The sequence below is a fragment of the Rhopalosiphum maidis genome, chromosome 4 (genome assembly GCF_003676215.2).
Source record: "Rhopalosiphum maidis isolate BTI-1 chromosome 4, ASM367621v3, whole genome shotgun sequence".
NCBI lineage: Eukaryota > Metazoa > Arthropoda > Insecta > Hemiptera > Aphididae > Rhopalosiphum > Rhopalosiphum maidis.
This window is the reverse complement of record NC_040880.1, coordinates 53,803,938-53,825,251: the sequence shown is the minus strand read 5'-3', so window position 1 is coordinate 53,825,251 and position 21,314 is coordinate 53,803,938. Positions and strand designations below refer to the sequence as shown.

Sequence of the window (21,314 nt, the reverse complement as noted above, 5' to 3'; positions counted from 1 at the left end):
TTTATATACATATACAATATATAGGTGTGCTATGTGTTGGATTAAAATAATATTAATTAGCTGTTTAATCTATGTATGCTTATAATATATGACTTAACGTATATACCTACTATATGTTTGGATCATTGATCATTGACTCAAAGTCAATGGTTTGGATACATATATGCAATACGATATGTTTATAGACGCGTATAAAAGTATATCTTACTTATTACATAAACGTTATAGTAATGTATTACACCATAACATTGTAATTTTTAATTTTTTCAGAATAACAGTTAAATTCAAACGATATGTAATACTATAAAACCTTCTTGAATTTCCCCTTATGTGTGTGTGTGTTGTTCATAATTAGCCGTCTGTCTAAGACATTTCCTGGGATACACTGCATGGAAGTAATTTACCTTAATACTGCTTTGGCGCCTTGAATAACCCCAAGGAGATATTACTGGAAACAATGAGAAAAATACTAAATGGCATAAGGTTTGGGTACCGGAGAATCCTATAATGGACAAAACATTGTGACCAATTCAACAACTCCAGGCTTTGATCTACCAAGAAAAATTAGGGTGTCTTTAAAGTTTAAATCACTTACTGACTAATCATAGAAGGTGTAATCATATGATACATAAATAACAATTATACATATACCTACTAGTATACTACGTCTTCTTGTGACTGGAGATACGAATTAAAAAACAATCACTGGGCCCGATTCGTCCGTTCAAAGGCATTCTAAAGTCTAAATAATATTCAGTATTCACACAGCTAATATGGGTGTTTAGTTGATTGGATACAAAACATGAAAATTAATATTTATAGATTCATATATTATCTTGAAGCTATATAATAATTAATAGTTAGAAGAGTATTATAATAGATTTTGCTAGTTTTTTATATTATTATGATTGTTTACTTAATTTTTGTAATGTTTATTTTGTTTCGTTTATCTACTTCATAAATATTTGACATGTTAAATTTTGTTCCATAAATCTATTTTATTTAGTATGTTTATATATTATTATGTTAATTTTTTAAATTTGTAATTTTTCATGTTGTATTTTTCTAACTTATCATATGAAACATGTACAACAGATCTCCAATATAAGAAGAAAATCTCCTTATACAACGAAAAATAACAACAGTCTCGTATAATTTATATCCCGTATGTTTTAATCTCCATGATAATAAATGCTAAAACATCCTTTATAACGTAAAAATTAATTAATACCAAGTGAATCTATTATAAGGAGGTTTTACAATATTCACAAAAAATCATATATTAAATAACTGGTCATCATTATCATGTATATAACATTTTATTACACTACACCTCATGTTTATATTACAGTTTTATAGACGCTTTTCATCGAATAAAATGTATCTATGCATTTTGTATGGAATGAATGTCTTATTAATTATGGCATATCGAATTTTTCTACCTTATGTAGTTGCTGATTATCCTTCCTATAATTATATCAATAGTTTTTATAATATATCTATCTTAAAACATTTTGATTTTATGATTTTTATGAAAGCATTTACAAAAAACATTTAACGAAATCATTCTTAAATAATGTTCTCATACCTAATTGATGTATAATATCAATAACATGAATAATAATATAAAATAATGGAGTTTAAAATAAGTAATAACATACTTATACAACATATAAAGGTACATGCTTAAATAATAAACAACAACATTTAAAATTTATTATGTCCAATTTAAAAGTTAAATAATAACATTATGTATATAATTCCTTAGTAGTATGTAATATTGTAACATGTATAAGTATTTTGTTCTTTTACACGTCTTGTTTAAATTGTATTATTATGGAAATGTATACGACTAAATACTATTAATATGTAAAAATGTAAAATATCGGGAAAATATTTCATTTCACTTAATTTTAAAACTAAGCGAAGCGAATACCCTTTGCTGTATACCTACCTGCATGTTAAAACACAATATACAGGTATTAGCTTCGAATAAATAGCTCATGGTTATAGACACTATTATATATATATTTATGTATTTCCTATCTATATTTTTTCAAGACACAAATATTAACATAAATTATAAGAAATTATTTATAATGATAATACACTCATAATTAATTGATAGTTAAAACTCAAATTAAAAATGTTAACAAGATAATAAAAAAAAATGAATTATTATTTTTTACCAATATATTAAACTTATTAAGTTTGGTAAAAGATATAAATGTTGTTTAAAAATAAATAATAATAGCAATCAAAATTAAGCAGATAGGAGCTACCCATGTTTACTAAGAATTATAAGAATATCAGTCTTAGCAAATATATTGTTTTCTTTGTATAAAAAAAATGTAAAAATGGATACAAACAGTAAAAACTAATGAAATAATTAAATAATGAAAAAGGTGTACCTCTTTTCAAAAATGTTTTTATTAATTTGCATTCAACAATTTTTACTAAAATATTTAGTGATATTTGAATTACAATTAAGTATTTTTTACAGAATAATATATTAATACATTAATACCCATGAATTATGAACTTATATATTACCATTTTAAGCTATTTGTGAAACAAATTCAATCAAAAAATGCAGGTATATAAAAATATTAATATTTAATTTGAATAGTTTCCATTTAAAGATTATAAAATTATATATACCTATATACATAGTAGGCATTAAGCATGATTGTCGCCAATATTTTTGAAAAGCAAATTTTGTATAAAATATAGTATTTATTTTCCAAATAATTATATGCGTCCATAAACATTAAACAATAGGTCATTAAAACTATTTAAGTACCTTTAAATTTACGAATTTTTGAGTTTTAGTATTTAAAAGTTCTAGTGTACACATATATAGTGTTTAACATAATTTAATAGAAACATAATACAAGTAAAAAAATACTATATTTATATAATATATATATTATATATTTGTTATTATAGATATAACTATATAAATAGGGCGGTATTACAGTAGGTAGTTGATACTCAGTTGATTTATTTTGTACTATACTTGTAATATGAAATTGTGAATATATATTGATAAAAATAAAATCAATACTCATTATAAATAATGATTAGAATTATTTCAATACTAAATTTATTATTTTTTAACAGTGTAAGGTCCCCGGTTACTGTAACAGTACTTAGTACTTATTACAAATTACTGTTTAAACTAATAAGTAAAATACTTATACTTTATAATTTATAGTTAGTAGATAATAGATATGTATAGTTACTTATATTTACTAAGTAAATTTAAAAGAGCAACAGCTTGTTCATCGTGTAAATAAAGCACAATCACTTTTTAAATTCTATTTCTGTAAAATAAAAAAAATAGTTTTATGGTTTCTCGCTGACTAAATTATTCTCTTCTTGTATTAATTGATTATTTTTTGTTTAATTGTATTCCAAATTTATATGTATAAATTTATTATGGTTGGGATTCTTAAATTACAATAAGGATTGCGTCCCAAATATTGCGAACTTAACCTACTCAAATTACAACTTAAATGTTCTAAAACGTTAAATCGTTAGAATATCAGTTTTAGATTTAAAAATTTTGATTCGTAAATTTCGGTGAAGCATCATAAAATATTGTTACATAATAAGTGAGTGGTATATTACAAATGTAACAATTATTAAGAAAATTAATAAATTATAATAAGATAACTTTTAGGTTGAATTGTCATGTCAATTAAAACAAAACCGAGATAACCAATAATAGCCAAATAATAATTATTGTAGAGAAACGCTAATATATAATAAGTATATATTATACAAAGTTACATTAATTATACTATGTTAAAACTTTTATTCAAAAATTAATGACGATGACAGAACACAATATGTTGGCAAGTTTACTATAATAACCTTCACAATCCACGTACAGTACAATAAACATTTTTGTTAAGATAACATAAACATAAATAGATTAAAAATAGTATTTTAATTTTAATTTTAGTATGTTAACGTGTAAATTTGTACGGCAAATTATGTGTGTAAAATGTGTCAGTATTCATCTCATCATTAATGGAAACACTCTTCTCGAGACCAAAAAAGGGTTATTGTGAAACAATTATCACACATATAAATTGTGGTGGGGCCGGTGGTGGGTAGTGTTTAGTAATGGATACATACTGAAAAAGTATTAGTTCTTAGTTAATTTGTATTTACTTATAATAATATATAGTATAATTTATTAATAATAATGTATTGACTCGGAAGAAATAATTTTATTAATGCAAATAATAATATCGATGTAAGTTTAGTTGGTTATTAGGTATATCAAAGCTTATTGTTAGATTCAGGAGCCATGAGCACAAGAGCACTATGCCTAAACCTTTATTCTTTAAATTTTAATGTAATTCAACTTTTAATATAACGTTCAGAAAAGAGACATATTTTAATGATTAAACAATTGCACTACAGTTGCATAAATTCTTACCTACTTTAAATTAAATGTAATTTATTATATTATGATTATGAATTAATCATATTTAACACATTTTTTGGAAAATACGTTCAATATATTTAACATTGATTTATTATAAATTGTATAGTTTGAAAAATTACTCATTCATACAATCGCAATTTTTAGTAACATTATCTATATATTTGTTGTATTATTTTTATTTCTTGTAACTAGAATAAATAAATAAATAAATACGCGCAATGTGTATACAATATATATTCCGTAAACATTTTATGATTAATGTATAAATAATTAAATTAAATAATAATTGGCGCTATCATTATATTAATATTATGTTTACGACACCAAGAGGTAAATAAATTTTAAAAAACAAAAAAATTTAATTTAATTAAAAATTATCTTGTGGTTAAAATCACAGAGATGGCAATAAATTCTAATTTTTAAACTGAATAATAAAATAACTATCAAATTCAATGTTCATTAATGAATGGTTAAGTAATTGTCACTTTCAGTCAAAAATATAAACTTGCCACTTGGCATAACTTATTGATAGGTATAATATATGATAAAAATTGGAAAAGGAATAGGGTGGCCCTCAGCCAAAAGTATTTAAAGAAATAATTAAAAGAAAATGATATATAAAAAAATACAATATTAATGTATACAAAATTTAAAATATATATATATATAAGTGATCCAGTAGCGGCTCCTAAAGATCATAGTATATAATCTTCCGAAAAAATTGGGGTTTAAATGCAAAAAAAGAATTTTCCAAATTCGACTGATAGTTCCAGAGAACAACACGTTCAAACAAACAAACAATTTCTTTATTTTTATTATATTATTAATATATTGATACCTATAATATGTTTATTAATTATAATTATTATTCCATCACTATATATATTGAAAATACCGTGGTGGACTTCCCAGATTAAAAATGTTGAAGTTCTTAAGAGAATGAAAAAGGACACTGAGCTAATAAACACCATAAAGATAAGAAAGCTCCAATATTTAGGTCACATAATGAGGAATGAAAGTAGGTATACAATACTTCAAGCCATTTTGCAAAGGAAAATATATGGAAAAAGAGGCCCTGACAAAAGAAGAAAATCATGGCTTCATAATCTAAGGGAATGGTATGGAAAGAGTTTATCAGATTTGTTTCGCGTCACAACCGACAGAAAGAGCATTGCTGAAATGGTCGTCAATATTCGAAATCGAATAGGCACCTGAAGAAGAAGAACTCGAGCATTGCAGGCGCGTATCCAAGCGGGGAGCAAGGGGTGATAACCCCCCTCCGTAGATTTTGCTACACAGGTAAATTCTAGGATGACTTTTTTTGCCTTTTTGGCAGCCGATAAAATACGATACGCACATGGTATTGCCCCTCTCACCGTAAATATATTCTGGATACGTGACTGATGCATTGTACGCCAAAATATAAAATACGTGTCTTCGAGTATCAGCTTTTAGGTGGTAATACTTAACACGTAAATATTTACTCTTTAACCTCGGGTGAATGAACTTCGTTTTTTCACCGCTCAGATCTTTTAAATATGTATTTATATTCACGAAAAAACACCGAACGAAATTTGTCTATACACTAAACCATTAAAGTTAAAGACATACCTACTTGCGTAAAAAGTTTTTATTACTTCTCTGTCTCAATTTTTGAAATCGTTATAAACGCAAAATATGTGTTGATGATTGTTAAAGTGGAAGGCAACAATAAGTCATCACTCGCAAATATATATAAAATAAAAATAATAATAGTAAATAATAATTTAAAATTTAAAATTGCATGTTAAGCTGATAGTTGAGCTACCAATCGGTCATCATCAGTTATATAACATAATAATAAAAAAAAATAATTTACTGAATAAAAATTTAAAACTTAAATTTGTTGAATTATTTGAAACGAATTTTCTTCAAATATTATAATTGTGTAAGTTTCTAATTCTAATACGATTTTTAACAATTTATTACCATCTTATTTTATAAGCTATTAAGTGTATAGGTACAATAAGGTACATCTATATTCTATTAATCTATATAATATTATATTATCTCATTTATATTTTGTAGGAATTATATACATAAATATATTAATAATAATTTCATATTGTAAAAAATTTCCTAAGAATGAAAATCTAAAGTTTTTTATACCTGTACAAAAACTGGAATCATTCAGGTAACCTTAATAAAATATCTTTTTTAAACGGGAAGTAATTTGGTACGAGTCCGTATATTCAATAGTGCCATCTGACATAGAACTTTTTAAGTATTATTATTTTTTTTTAGAATGTCTCTTAGTCAATTTATTTTTAGTCTTCTATATGTACATTATACTGGGAAGTGAGATGACGAATAATTATTTAATTATGACTAATTTAATTTAAATTAGTAAGAAAAATAATATATATATTTATGTATTGTTTTTTTATTTAACAATCGTAAGATTGATTTAACAACAGTATAATGGATCTTTGGACTTGTTGTGTATTAGGAAAGATTTTTATTGTGAACTGCAGTAGTACAGTACTATATACTATAGTACTGTACAATGATTTCGCATTGGTTTTTGCACGAGAGTAATTTAATTTGACTAATTGGTAAAGGGCAAGAATTTTTAGGTCTTTATGAAGATTTTTGTAAATAAAATACTAAAAAGAGATGAAATTAATGTTGTTTATTTGATTATTTCAAGCAGATGGATTGAAACGCTTAAAGTTTTTTAGTCGACCTATTATTAGAAACTGTTTTGTAACTATACATAATTATATAATATGAATATATGAATTATATGTAGTGTAAATATATCAATATATCATATTTGTAATATGTAACCTATATACACAAATACATATATTTTTTTGTTTTAGATAAAGCTTCAGCAACTATAGCCATTGACAGAATTAAATTACATAATATGTTTACACTTGTGATATTATAAATTACTATATATATTGTATAGCCATTACTCGTTTATAAATTTTAAATTTTCATTTTATTTTTGTCAACTCTTTAGGTACTTTATATGATATACTTATTATATATCAATTTAATATATAATGTATATTATATAAATATATTACTATAACTATATATAACTATTTAAGTATAATAATCATGCCAAGCGTGTTCAATTCATTTGCACACATGGGTTAATTATATTCAATTAAAAAAAAATATACATAAAATTAATATTATACAAGTAATTGAGTAATGATTACCTGTATCTATATTATATTTATTTTATATTTATGAGTTAATGTATAATTTAAACGAATATACTTTTTCATACTAATTTAAAATGCATGTATTTTATAATACATACATACAGAACACAGAAGCCAAACCTATCTACCTATCCGATAATAGTATAATATATTATTATAAATTGCAGTATAGTTGTTTTAGGTAGCCTAGGTTTATGTCATATGCAAACTCCGAAACATGATATTAATGTAATAATAATAATATATTACAATGATTATGATAATATGCCTGCTATACAAACCTATATGTTTAATTTATCGCAAATATACGAAGTAAATACATAATAACGTAAAAAAAATCGTATATAGGTATAATACTATTCATACTCAGAAAATGTTTACATTTCTTTGATTACCTATATAAATTTAAAATCAATTTACTTCAATAGAAATAAACCATTAAATGTAAGTCTAAATTTTTCTTGTATAGCCATACAGTTATAGACTATAGATATAGTTGTGCCATTATTTATAATATAGTAAGTACTATATAGCCTATAACATATTAGCAGTTAACAATACAGTATTTCTATTATAAGAGAAGATGTAACCATGTAACCATGTAATCAAACTGCTAACTGGCGTTATGTAATACTTGTCAATTTTCAGATCCACGGGGTTGTAGATAATGAAATTGACAACTTAAAATCGACAAATATCAATTAAAACTTTTCTCACTGAGATTTAGAATTTTTGCACTAAAATTTCATAGAATCCAATTTTTGCCTTTTAAATGATTTATTTGCAAGCATAATATATTAATAAAAATAAATAAAATAGGTAACTATAAAATATAAATGTTATAATAGTTGGATAAAAAAAATCTGTATGTATATTATGTATTTATAGATAGCTTGTAAGTTTTTGGTATCTATTGTGTCTTATCTAATCACTTTATCATATTAAATGAGTTACAACTAATTTATAAAATAAATAAATAACCTAATCAATTTTTGATATTAATAAATATTGTACGTATTATTTATTTTATTAATTAATTAAATTTAAAGAAATAATTAATCTAACGTGCATTACCTACGTCCTACATGTGTAAGTATAAATAAAAATATATTTGCTTTTATTTAAGTTCAATTATTTTAACTTCATTATTCGAGTTATATACAATTTTATTATTAATAATATTATACAGTATTCACTCGATAATATAAAAAATTCAGAGAAACAAGCTGAAAATTAGCTTTATTGAGATTTTTGATTTACCAGAAGTGTTTGAATAATCGAGGGGACAAAATAAATACATTTAAATAATAATTTTAGGTGAAAAATGTTGTTATATACATTTATGTAAATATATATCGTATTTATTAATTTATTGTTTATTTTATTATATATACATCCATTTATTTTTTATATTACCCATTACATGTTATTAAAGAAATCTGATATATTTTTGGGGATACAGAAACGTAGAGTAATATCTTTTTTTCACCAGCTTCAATTGCCGTGATCGCTTTTCTTTGGTTGGCGATCGATAAATATACTTATTCTTTACGATCTACGGGATCCATATCAGACCGACTACGTTTTATTAGATTTCAACAACTGTTTAATCATTTCAAAGGTTTATTTTGGTAAAATTATACGATTAAAGAGGTAGATTAGGTAGTAATAAACTAGGATAATATTTTATCACAGCCGTTATTAGTTTGATCACGAGTAGGTACGTCGTACATAAGTTATTTATAATTTATATGTATAATCGCATTTATAGAAATTTGAATTGTAGAATGTCTTTTATCGGCAGACATTTCGAATTATCGAGGGGGGGGCGAAATACTCGTACATGTATTTTCTTTTGATTAAAGAGGAGACAAAGCGTTTAATTAGTTCGATCCTTTTGTAATGATGACCCACAAATTTACTAATTGTTTGGTACGCGACCCTCATTAAAAAAAAATTACATTGCCCAGATTTTTATATATTAATATCAATGTAGTTGATAAATGATAAAAATAGCAATAACAATTGTAGCTTGTAGAGTTAACTAACTAGTTTACAAACACCACGAGTGGCGGTCCATAGGTTGGGAAACTCTAACATAGGTATATAATACATTTTTTTTTAATATCCACTGAATACTTATTATTATTTAATTAGTACCTACCTATCTGATTATTAATTAATACAAATAAATTACATATTTTAAAAATTATATCGATATCCATCTATAAAGAGCTATAGGTACAATACAAATTATACACAGTACTACTTAAATATTGCTGTAGACTGTAGCAATTTAAATAAAATATTTATAAATATTTACTAAAAATTATTCAGTAGATATGAGATTATGAAAAAAAAAAATTATAGATAATTCTTCGCCCAATAGTATTTAAAAGTTAAAACCTCAATCGTGAAGATAAAATGGCGAATTATTAACTTCCTAATACTCGATGAAGATATTTTTAATGGTGGCATTAAATGTAGACTGTGCACGATACCCCCTGATTATGGTAGAAGACGAAAAAGAATATTTCGTAGTTTCATAGTCATTCATGAGTTTATAATTAATAAACAAACACATTATTTTCTTATAAATCGTAATACACACGTCAATAGGCTGTCAGTAAAAATGTGTTAAAATAAGTAAGGAGTCGCCTCAATTTCTTAATGATCTAATCCCTTGCTTCCGCCTTTGCTTATTAATTATTATATCTATATTATATATATATTGTAATAGAAAATATCTGATGAACTTTTTAAACATTTCACATTAAATTTAGTGATATCATTACATAGCTGTGTATCCAACGAAACTACAAAAGTGCTCAATACAAAAATCTTATCGATACTACGATTACAATAGGTAAATATATAGCTATAATAGGTAATACGATAATACGTTGTATCAAAGAACACCAAAAGATTTATTATAATATAACACTTAAAGTAAAATATTATTAATATTTACTTGGTATTAATTTATACAATCGCATTGGTATTATAATATATGAGGCATGATAATTGTATAACGTTTAAGTTATATCGATCATTTAAATGAAGATATTCCTAGTGGAACAAGCAGTAAGTGCCAAATTTCAAAATTTGAGGTTATTTCATATTCGGCATAATTGAATAATTACGGATTTTTTTTCCTCGTGAAAAACACCGTAACTCCATTAGAAATATCTTTAAAATGCATTATAAAATGTCGTATCAACCAAAATATTGTCAAATACTAGGGAAAAACGCAGTATGTACATGCATGTAGCATATCCTAGAGAATAAAGCAGTATATCCAATGGAGATAATGCTTATTTTACTAGTAAATTAATTTCTCAATGTAAATACTGCATATTTGCCTAGTAGTCTTATCTAATATGTACACTTTTTTTTTTTTATTACTGAATGGTCGTGACTTACTAAACAGTCACACACGCCATGTACCAAACGTTTTGGTCAAAAACATTTATATTACATATATATTTAAATTTTAATCCATATAAATGTGTACTTTATATAATAAAAAGTTTCTTTATGGAGATACTGCATTTATTAAAGTTTATTTTTCTTTTAATACACAATAATACTAGATACAAAATGCAATATCTCCTTAAATATGAAAAAAACCATAATAATATGATCTAAGTACAAAAAAGATATTTCAAAAAATTAAGAATGCCTATGACTAATAATTAATGAAAAAAAAGTGGGTAAAAATGATTTTAAGGTGAAAAACAAAGAAATCGAAAAACTCATTTTCCCAACAATTAAATTATTGGAGATACTGCTTGTTCCACTTGGAGGGCTGTATAGTTGTTTATCATGCTGTAAAATCGTAAATTCTCACAATTCTCACGTGAAATATGAATGTTATATATTTTAGCAATATAAAACTATAATGATTTTTAGTTAGTTGAAAAATAATATACAAAACTCGTATTCCTACACGATTTTTTATAACGCATACATATTATTATTGATAGGAGGTTACCTACGTATATACTTCAACTGTCACTGCAGGTAGATATATAACTTTAGTCTTAGAGGAAGCACCAATTGACTGATTTTAGTTAATTATTAACTTTAATCATGTATGACGCAAGTGATTTTCTAATTAGTACATAATATATCTATTTACATATTATAACACCATACTACTATACCTGTATACTGTATAATGTATATGTATATTATAATCACTGAAAAAAATCGAAATAAATCCTAAATAGATTAATAATTTTAAGAATAGGAAAACATGTATTATTTGAATTGTTCCTATAGTTATATGACTAGCCGTTATCAAAAGGACACGCATAATAATGAAGAATTCGTACATAGAGCATATTATAATATCGTATATAGATAAAATAAAAATACACCAAATTATTATCGTTTTATTTATTTGTATATGCAAAGACAACATCGTACAGCTTTGGCCCTCCATCGACCTACTCGAAATTTAAAGACATATTATATGTGTGTGTGTGTGTGTGTGTGTGTGTGTAGTAGTCAGCAGGTAATCACTAATCTGTAATTGACATTATTATAAAATATATTATAATAACGTAACAAGTATGATGCGCGGAATGGCGGAACGATTATCGCTATGTATGGTCGTCGTTCGTTGGATGGCGGTTGTTAATTGATTTTTTTTAATATACTTCTAATTAAAATTCCTTATACCTTTGCCACAGCCACAGCTGCAGCTTGCAGTGTACCACGAACTCTATACTACTTTAATAGTAGCCACTAATCACCACAAGTTAAGACATACAAATAAAAATCAACATAATTTTATGTTTTCGTATTACGTGATACGACAATAATGTGGCATACTTAATATACTGAATGATACTTTAATTATCGAACAACACTCATTATTACAAAATCTATTAATGTTTTTACTTTTTAAATGAAAACATACATTTTTAATTTCATTTTTTGAAGCAAAATATTTTTTAGAGTAGTTTAGTAAGTACACAAAAATTGAAATTTGGACGAGTAGCTTATAAGTTATAATTTATAAAGTTATAAGTATTTACAGCTTTGGTGAGCGGAGTAGTAAACCAAAATTTAGAAGAGTATTCCCCCAACCACTCCATTTTGCACACCAAAACTTTAAACACTTTTAACTCAAAAACTACTAGTTAGAATTTCGATTTGTAGGTATCAAAAACCCCAAAAAATATTTTGCTTCGGAATATAAAATTAAAAATGTATACTTTCATTCAAAATAGTATACAACTTAAAAAATTATAACGATAAGAAATATTAAAAATTATGATTTAAAAAAAAAAAAATGTTTTTATTTTTACTGGAAATAATGTAAAAAAAATATTTTAAAAATGTTATAGATTTTGAAATAATGAGTGCTGTTTGATAAAAGAATCACCCTGTATATATACATACTTTAACATAATGACACATGTACTGCATAAATCAGTCGTTAAAATTAAAAAGAAAATATAAAAATATATACTAATGATCAATGATCAACTGCCACGGTAAACACGCATAAATTATAAAGAGATAAAACTAAAAAATGTCGAGTAACAGCAACACATTGATTAGACATTATTTATTGTAGAATTAGGTAGGCATTAAATAGTGCGTTATTTTTTCTATATATACGTTTCACTGTGTAGCAAAAAAGTGTGAAATATTTAAATAGTGTTCACGGTCGTGTTATAGAATGTCATTTCAACTTAACAGCTACGTATTATACAACAAAGATATTGTAATATATTATATTTTCAGGAAATATATAATAAAATGTCATATACTTGAGCTATCCGCGATTGTATGATATTCGTAACTCGTAAGTATCCCGTGCTTATTGGTTACGTCCGTAGAAAAAATATAAAAATTAATAAAACAGCTGAACGGTGATAATATGAACCTCTATCCAAAAATCACGTACCTATTTATACAATAACAATATATATTGTAGTGACTGAAGATCGAACATTTCCGCGGCCGGATCGATATCAATGTGCGGGTGCGCGTCGACCGCGGTAGAATCGGAAGTACGATGAATCGGACAACCAAATAAATCCAAAAACGTCTATTCGTAAATCCGTTGAAGCCAGTTTATGGCATAAGTCCCGGAGGACGGCTTTTAAAAATTAGCGCGGCGTCTGTGTTTGGGCGTGGACGATTTTGTATTTGGCGCGCTTTCTTTGGAGGCCGTCGATTAAAGCCGCCGCCGGCCATTTTGAACGATGCCGAGCAGCGTTTTGCAGGCGGCAGACCGCTGTCGCTACCGCCGCCGCCGCACCGCCGCGCCACAGGTACTGCCACCACCGCTGCTGCCGCCGCCGCCACCGCCACCACCACTCTAACGCCAACTGCACCGCACCGCCGATCGCGTTATACGTCCGTCACGGTTGGTTTTCGTCGTGTGTTTTCTATTCCATTTCCTAGTTTCCTACTCTCGTCCACCCGATCGTTGTAGCCTGTTAGTTACTGGTTTCGTAACCGGCCGCCGTGCGTTCAGTCTGTCAATTTTTTATCACCATCCGCGGAACGCGTCGCTCGCTCATTCCGCACTCGCAGTTCGTACTCGTACTCACTCACTCCACACACACACACACACTCACACACACATACAAACTCGAGCGCGCCGCTCTCGCCCGGTTGGATTTATCTATTTTCCACGCGCCCGCGAGTCCGAACCAAGTCGGCCGCACCGTACACGTCTCCGTGTCAACCGATCGTCACCCTTAGCGCCCGACCGTCGTCGTTTCACGCCGGTGTCACTCTTTTGGATTTTCGTCGTTTGTCGCATCACGTCCCCGGCACAACCATGAGCAGCTTGGCGGAGACGAATCCGATTTACGGGCCGTTTTTCGGCGTCATGGGCGCGGCATCGGCCATCATTTTCAGCGGTAAGCATAACGAGACGACCACGATAACAGCGATGCTGTTTGTATTATCAACAACAAACGGCACTGTAATTGACGCCGTACCACCCCGGGGCTAGTACCCGCAATTTGCCGCCCGACGCTTATGGCGGATAGGGCGGCGTTCGATCGATGTCGCGCGGCGGGTGCCTTCCTCGTTTTCGTCGAAAAATTCGGCCCCAGAGTGAAAAACTCTCACGGCCGCCACACCCACCCGCCGTCGCCGATGGTAGTCGATATGCGAGATCTTCCCGTTTCGGGATAGACTCGAAGGGTCTACGTCGGTGGCGGCGGCGGCGGCTGTTTGGCCAAAACGTAGCTTTTGGTATTGTCACGTCCTATATGTTTGTGGGGCGGGTCAACAAACAATTTTTCCGGCCTCGTTTCGCACGCACGCGTTTCAAGACTCACACGAGTGGATGTGTTTAGGCGTGGCCTGATAACCGAGGCTTTTCTATTCTCATAGCACTTGACGTGTATCCACTACGCGTTCGCCGCCGATCGATTTTTCGGAAAACCCTATGCCCCTAGCACCCTGGTGATTGAGACGCTGATTTTAACGAACCGCAATTCTTTCTTGAAACAGAAAAATTTCGGTCATAACCCGTTTCTCTGCCGCCTTTTTCGGGACGATTTCTTATAATCTTTTGGCTCCTATAGTTCACAATTTGGGTTCTGCTCAGTTTCGACGGTGACTAAAGGTCGAAATAAAATTCATCATTTGGCCTCCCATTCTCGAGGCCACCACCGCAACCTGTTCGAATCGCGTGTCCCACATACGAGCGAGTATACGTCTGACACGCATGGGCGTGACCCGGTCGAGTTTTTCGAACACTCTTGAATGCTCCTGACTTTCGTCCCTGGTAAAATGTCTGCCACATAAAAGTAGTCCTAGACAACAGATTCGTCCCGAATTCCATGATTGACGTTCCCGATCATAATTCTAATGCGATAATCGTCAAATCATGGGCGCGGCGCGTGAAGGTCATTTAATTAGATTTCGATTTGAATGATCCTTATCTCTTTCTCTCTATTGCTATCCCGTCTGTGGCCAGTCATATTTTTTTAATTTCGATTTTCCACAATTATAAGTCCAATGATATGTGACATTATGTTCTAATAACGTTTTTAACGTTTCGAAAGAGACACACGTTGCTTTAGCCGGACCATAGATTAGATGTTATCTATTTTCAAATCACAAAACTTATCGTGAGAGTACAAAGTGTGTTAGTCCAAAGTCTTTTAATATTATTCTGTGTGTTTGGTATATTACATAAGTATCCCAACTAATAGTACTTGCATATATTTAATATGTAACGCAATTTTCTGTATTTTTAAGATTAGAAATTTTGACAAACCACACCCTTTTTTTTTACAGTTTTGACCATTTTATACATATTTGCATTAACCTACCATAATTGTTTAGTAATGTCGAGTCATTGCCATTATAAGTATTAAATGTGTATTAAAATGCTTAACTTAACCTTATTTCATTTAACGCATGACTACTGAATTATAAACGGTCATTACTATAGCCGTAAAATCATTTTAATTTCTGTTCAGAATCTTGTTAACAATAGTTATGCACATAATTGTTAAGATTCTTCCTATTGTAGCTAAAGTCTCAGTTTTGTTGGTACATAATTATCACATTATAGGTATTCTTAGTTTTATGTTTTTCATTATCTACCTAATTACAAATCAATTTGAGTTTTACTGATGGTGTAATTACAATGATATATTTAAAGTGATCAAACATTAGAAAATTGAACATGACAACTACAATGGGTGTTTCGTTCAACCTAATTAATTAAACTGTTAATAAATTTTTGTAATGACTTTCAAGTGTTTTGTTTAATGAACATTCCATACAGTATAGTATACGTTTAAAAAAGACTCTTACTAAATGTGGGAGTGTAGCGTTATAATAAACTAAATAGTTACCCATAAACAAAGTTAAATTATGCTGAGAGCTGATAAATAATACCTACCTAATAAAAATATTGCTACACACATGGTATTATTAGATCATATTTTTTAATTTTATATTTTCAATAGTTCTAGAGTAAGTTATCAAAGAACTAACTTTTTTACACTAGGTGCATCGATATAAATACAATTGAAAAATTCTTTTTTGTTTTGTGTTAGTTCTTAATTTTATCATAGAAAGACTAATTATATAAATAGGAAACCTTGTTTCATCTCATTTTATTTATATTTAATTAATATTTCACAGTATGTATCATTGGTAATTTGTATCTTTAAATGATACTGTTTAAGCATACAATGTACAATTCTATTACTACCTACAGTATAATTAATTGCATGTCTTTTGTTTTTTAGCTCTTGGCGCTGCATATGGTACGGCAAAATCTGGAACTGGTATTGCCGCCATGTCAGTAATGAGGCCAGAACTTATTATGAAATCCATCATTCCCGTTGTCATGGCTGGTATTATTGCTATTTATGGTCTCGTAGTAGCTGTTCTAATAGCAGGTGCTCTGGAAGAGCCCTCTAAATACTCCTTGTTCAAGTAAGTTGATAAGAAATGTATAAAACAATTTGATAAATTATGTAGAATTAATAAACACAATACAAAATACTAGGATTACTAATTTTTTTATTCTTTTTTTTTTATAGGGGATTCATTCATTTAGGTGCTGGCCTTTCCGTAGGCTTCAGTGGTTTGGCTGCTGGTTTCGCAATAGGTATTGTTGGCGATGCTGGTGTCAGAGGCACAGCCCAACAGCCCAGATTATTCGTAGGAATGATCTTGATCCTAATTTTCGCTGAAGTATTAGGATTGTACGGACTGATTGTTGCAATTTACCTATACACTAAATAAACAATTTTCCCTCTGAATAAATATAAAAACAAAACAATTTTTTTTTTGTAACAAAAAAAAACAAACCGTGAACACCCATACGATGCCCAGTTGTTGTCATCAATACAAACAATATACTACCATATTATTATAAACATTTTAGTTGAAAGGAAATCAAATATTTGTGCCCTTACGCCACTCACCCGAATAGTTACGTGTATTCTTCCTTCCCCCAGCTTTCTAAACCATTTTTCCATTCACGTAGCAAAATAAGTAATAATAATTTTAAAACTATTTTAAATAAATATATTTAAATTAAATAAAATGATGGCCATCTCATGTATCAAACGTTATATTTTGTGTTTTATTATTATTATTATTAATTTTTTTTTATGTTTCAATGAGTTGTATTATTAAATATTGTTCCCCCCTTTCACTTTTAAATGTTACTTAACTAAGAGGGGACCACCCTCAAACATTAAGTACTCTATGCGATGTGATGCAATCTAAACTTAGGAGTGTACGATTGTTCTCCATCTTATCGAGTAACGTACACTAATAATAATAATAATAATATATTAAATTATTTAAATTAATATTACTGCAGTTCAGCACAAATTTGTAGCTGTACAATTTGATGAAAATTCGTAGTTAAAGTATTATTGTTTGTTTTTTTTTATCATTCTTTATTTTTTACATTTATTGTAAAATAAAAGCAGGCTTACATGGTTACTGGTTATTTTAAATTTTTATAATAGAAGTATATAAATTTACAAAAAAAAAGTTTAAAAAACAACTATTAGTGTTTTTAATAATTATTTTAAGTGAGCGTGCATCTAAGACGTGTTAAACATTCCAATGTATTTGTAATTTAATCGTTTAATCCAATGGAAGTATATTAATTTTACTTACAATTAGATATTATATATTCATACATAAATACATACCTTTATATATGTATATATATATATATATAAACACTTATAAAAATCTGCCATTAAATTATTGTTCGTTAGTTCAAATAGTTATTATTAACTCCTGTCAAATAACACATTTGTTTATTTTCCATTCATATCAATCGCGTGTTTATTGTTTCTCATCATTATCAAATTATTCGTAATTATTATTATTATAACTGTTCAAAAAAAAAAAAAAATTTTTAAAAAATCCACTATTTATTTTATTATAGTTGTGTATAAATTATGTGGTTAACATTTGTTTTATTTTTATTTTATTTTAATATATATATATATAAATATTTTTTTTTTTGGTTATTTAGTAGACCACTTAATGCAGTAAAACCGATTTTTTTCAATTGTTTTTAGTCGTTTTTAAACAAAACAAATTTGAGTCTGTAATATATTATTACTTAGACTTGAAGGAAATTCTAAGGGAGTAAATTAAACCTATCTAATTTTCTATACCTACAATTTCCTAGGAATTTCAATTATTTAGTAATAAAACAAAAATTGTTGTTAATCATTGCGTTTGTTTATTTATTTATTTTCGTTTTTTAAATTGTTATTTCAATATTGAAGTGAATTGTTTCACCGGATCGTTACACCCAAATAATTACGGTACAACAATATTATATTAGCATGGCAACCAAAATCCAGACGAGTTTTGATCACAAGATGATGTTTGGAAATCGACATTACGTATCTGTACTTCCGACATTTTTGTCTGTTTCACTTTGGAACTTGGAAGCGATCGTGTGCCAAAGATGGTCTGTCGCGCATGTGCCATGTGACCTTAACGCAGTATAAAATGTAAGGTGTGAATAAAAAAAGTTTAACACGAACGTCACAAACATGAATAGCCTAGTGATGAGTGATCACCACCTGTTGACACTGAGAGGATGTGGTGACCAACGTTTTATTAAAATACTGTATTATTATTTGTGTTGTACTGTGGTGTACTTCTGTCCGAAACACATTTTTCAATCGCCGAATTACGTTTTAAACATTGTGGTACATAAAATATATTATACACCAGTATGCCACCGCCTATATAATTGGGTAGATAATATCTGATGGATAATATTACTCGAGATAAGGGAAACCAAGAATGTGATTATACAGCTCTAAATACTTTAAATAAATTGGGCGTTTTAGTGATTAATTTAATAACTATACAGTAATGTAATATTCCACACGTAAACTAAATCAGCAGCTTGTTATAAACTATAATTTGTAGCGCTTAGATACAAGTAATATATTTCGTATCGCGTAGGTTAAAATGGTTTAACGACATTAATAATTTCATATTTCCACTTGCAAACACAGTATAGTCGGTCGTATAGATGTACCTATAGTATCGCATTTAACATGTTGCTGACGCAAGTAGGTATGCATGAATTGTATAATATGCAGCTGTCGGAATGAGCTGCACGTCTGCACAGTTATAGCGGTACAGCAAGATGCAAAATGTAAATGGAATGGATGCATACGCATTATACGAAATGCGTATCCACGATAAAAGGGGAGGGGTTGAATTTTATTTAAGGTTTACAGTTGTGATCGATGCGCGATGAGACGTATGTGTGTTCACTATATGGCGAATTGGGTACAACATGCGCTCGAGCACCTCTATTTACCAGTGATAAATTTAGATAACAAAAAAAATTCTATTTTTCTGAATGTACTAATTTAAATTTGAATTCAACTTGGGCGTGAAGTGGAGAAATCGATCCGCACTGCCACGCATGACCCTTACGCGTCACGATGATCCGATGCTAACACAATAACACCTACTAATATTAGATATAAGTCACTGCTGCACACTTTTTAAATTATTTTTTTATCGTAAACGTGACTGTGAGAAATACGTACACGCTAGCGGTTAAAATAATTGTCCAATATACAATATTATATTTAACCTAACATCCCAGGCTGAACGTAAAAGCATTTATCTATAATATGTCATAACAAATTGCTATTTACATTTTACAAACAGTTTGATATAATAATAATAATACTATATAATAAATAATTGCGACGTTTTCTAGTATAACTCCCAAATTCCAATCGTATTCCCGTGCCCGAACCAGGTACCTCGATAATTAATATACACACGAAGCTTATGTCTTCTCGTCCGCAGTGGCGCAATCTTCACCCGACTCGACCACATCATTCCACAATGTGACAACGATTAAAACCCAACGCCCGACGGTGGGTATCCGTCATCGCTATGCAGCCATTATAACTTTGGCAGTTATGATTTATGAGTAACGGTTTGTACGATATCGTGTAAACTGTACAATTTAAACGCCGGATGTCGACGCACGCTCGTCTGTCGGTCATTGTTGTGCAGCTATGTAGAACGGTCATAATTATTGTAATATTATAAAAATGGGTAACAATAGCGCGTAATATTTTACAAGGTCCGGGGAATATATTCTTCTTTGTTTATTTCGAAATTGACTCGGGCAATGCCTGGTCGTCGAGAATAAAAATATTAAATACATATTTTATTATAGAAATATCAGTATGTTACCTATTCCTATAACTACCCATCGTGTAATTTAATTAAACGAGGCCCTACACGACACAAGTAACGGGTCTCTACAATTTTTGGGACGCGTGAAAAGCTCAATTTTAATCCCTTCGAGCACACCTTTAATATTCGTGGACAGTAATATCTTCTTTTTATTTCTGTCCACGTGACTTAAATGACACAAAAATGCAATCAATGTTGAAAAATGTAGCTAATGTAGGTTTGATTATATTAATTTTTTTAATCAATTTAGTCGGAAATGTATTCCAATACTTATGGAGTTTTGGATCACTAGCCGCAAAGGCATTCGTGTAACAGGTGATCTACTGCGGTAGAGTGCAGATCTGTGAATTCAGAACGAGTGATCTACCTACGTACAAATTAAATATATATTTTTTTTTAATAGT

The 21,314-nt window shown here is 28.9% G+C and overlaps 1 protein-coding gene across 1 annotated transcript; it reads left to right on the top strand.

The window, feature by feature from the left end:
- The first annotated feature begins 14,023 nt into the window (after positions 1 to 14,023).
- On the top strand, positions 14,024 to 17,767 carry LOC113555834 (V-type proton ATPase 16 kDa proteolipid subunit). Its single transcript, XM_026960394.1, has 3 exons — positions 14,024 to 14,573; positions 16,932 to 17,121; positions 17,229 to 17,767. The coding sequence occupies exons 1-3, from the start codon at positions 14,492 to 14,494 to the stop codon at positions 17,431 to 17,433; spliced, it is 477 nt and encodes a 158-aa protein (XP_026816195.1). The 5' UTR covers positions 14,024 to 14,491; the 3' UTR covers positions 17,434 to 17,767.
- Positions 17,768 to 21,314: the final 3,547 nt, after the last annotated feature.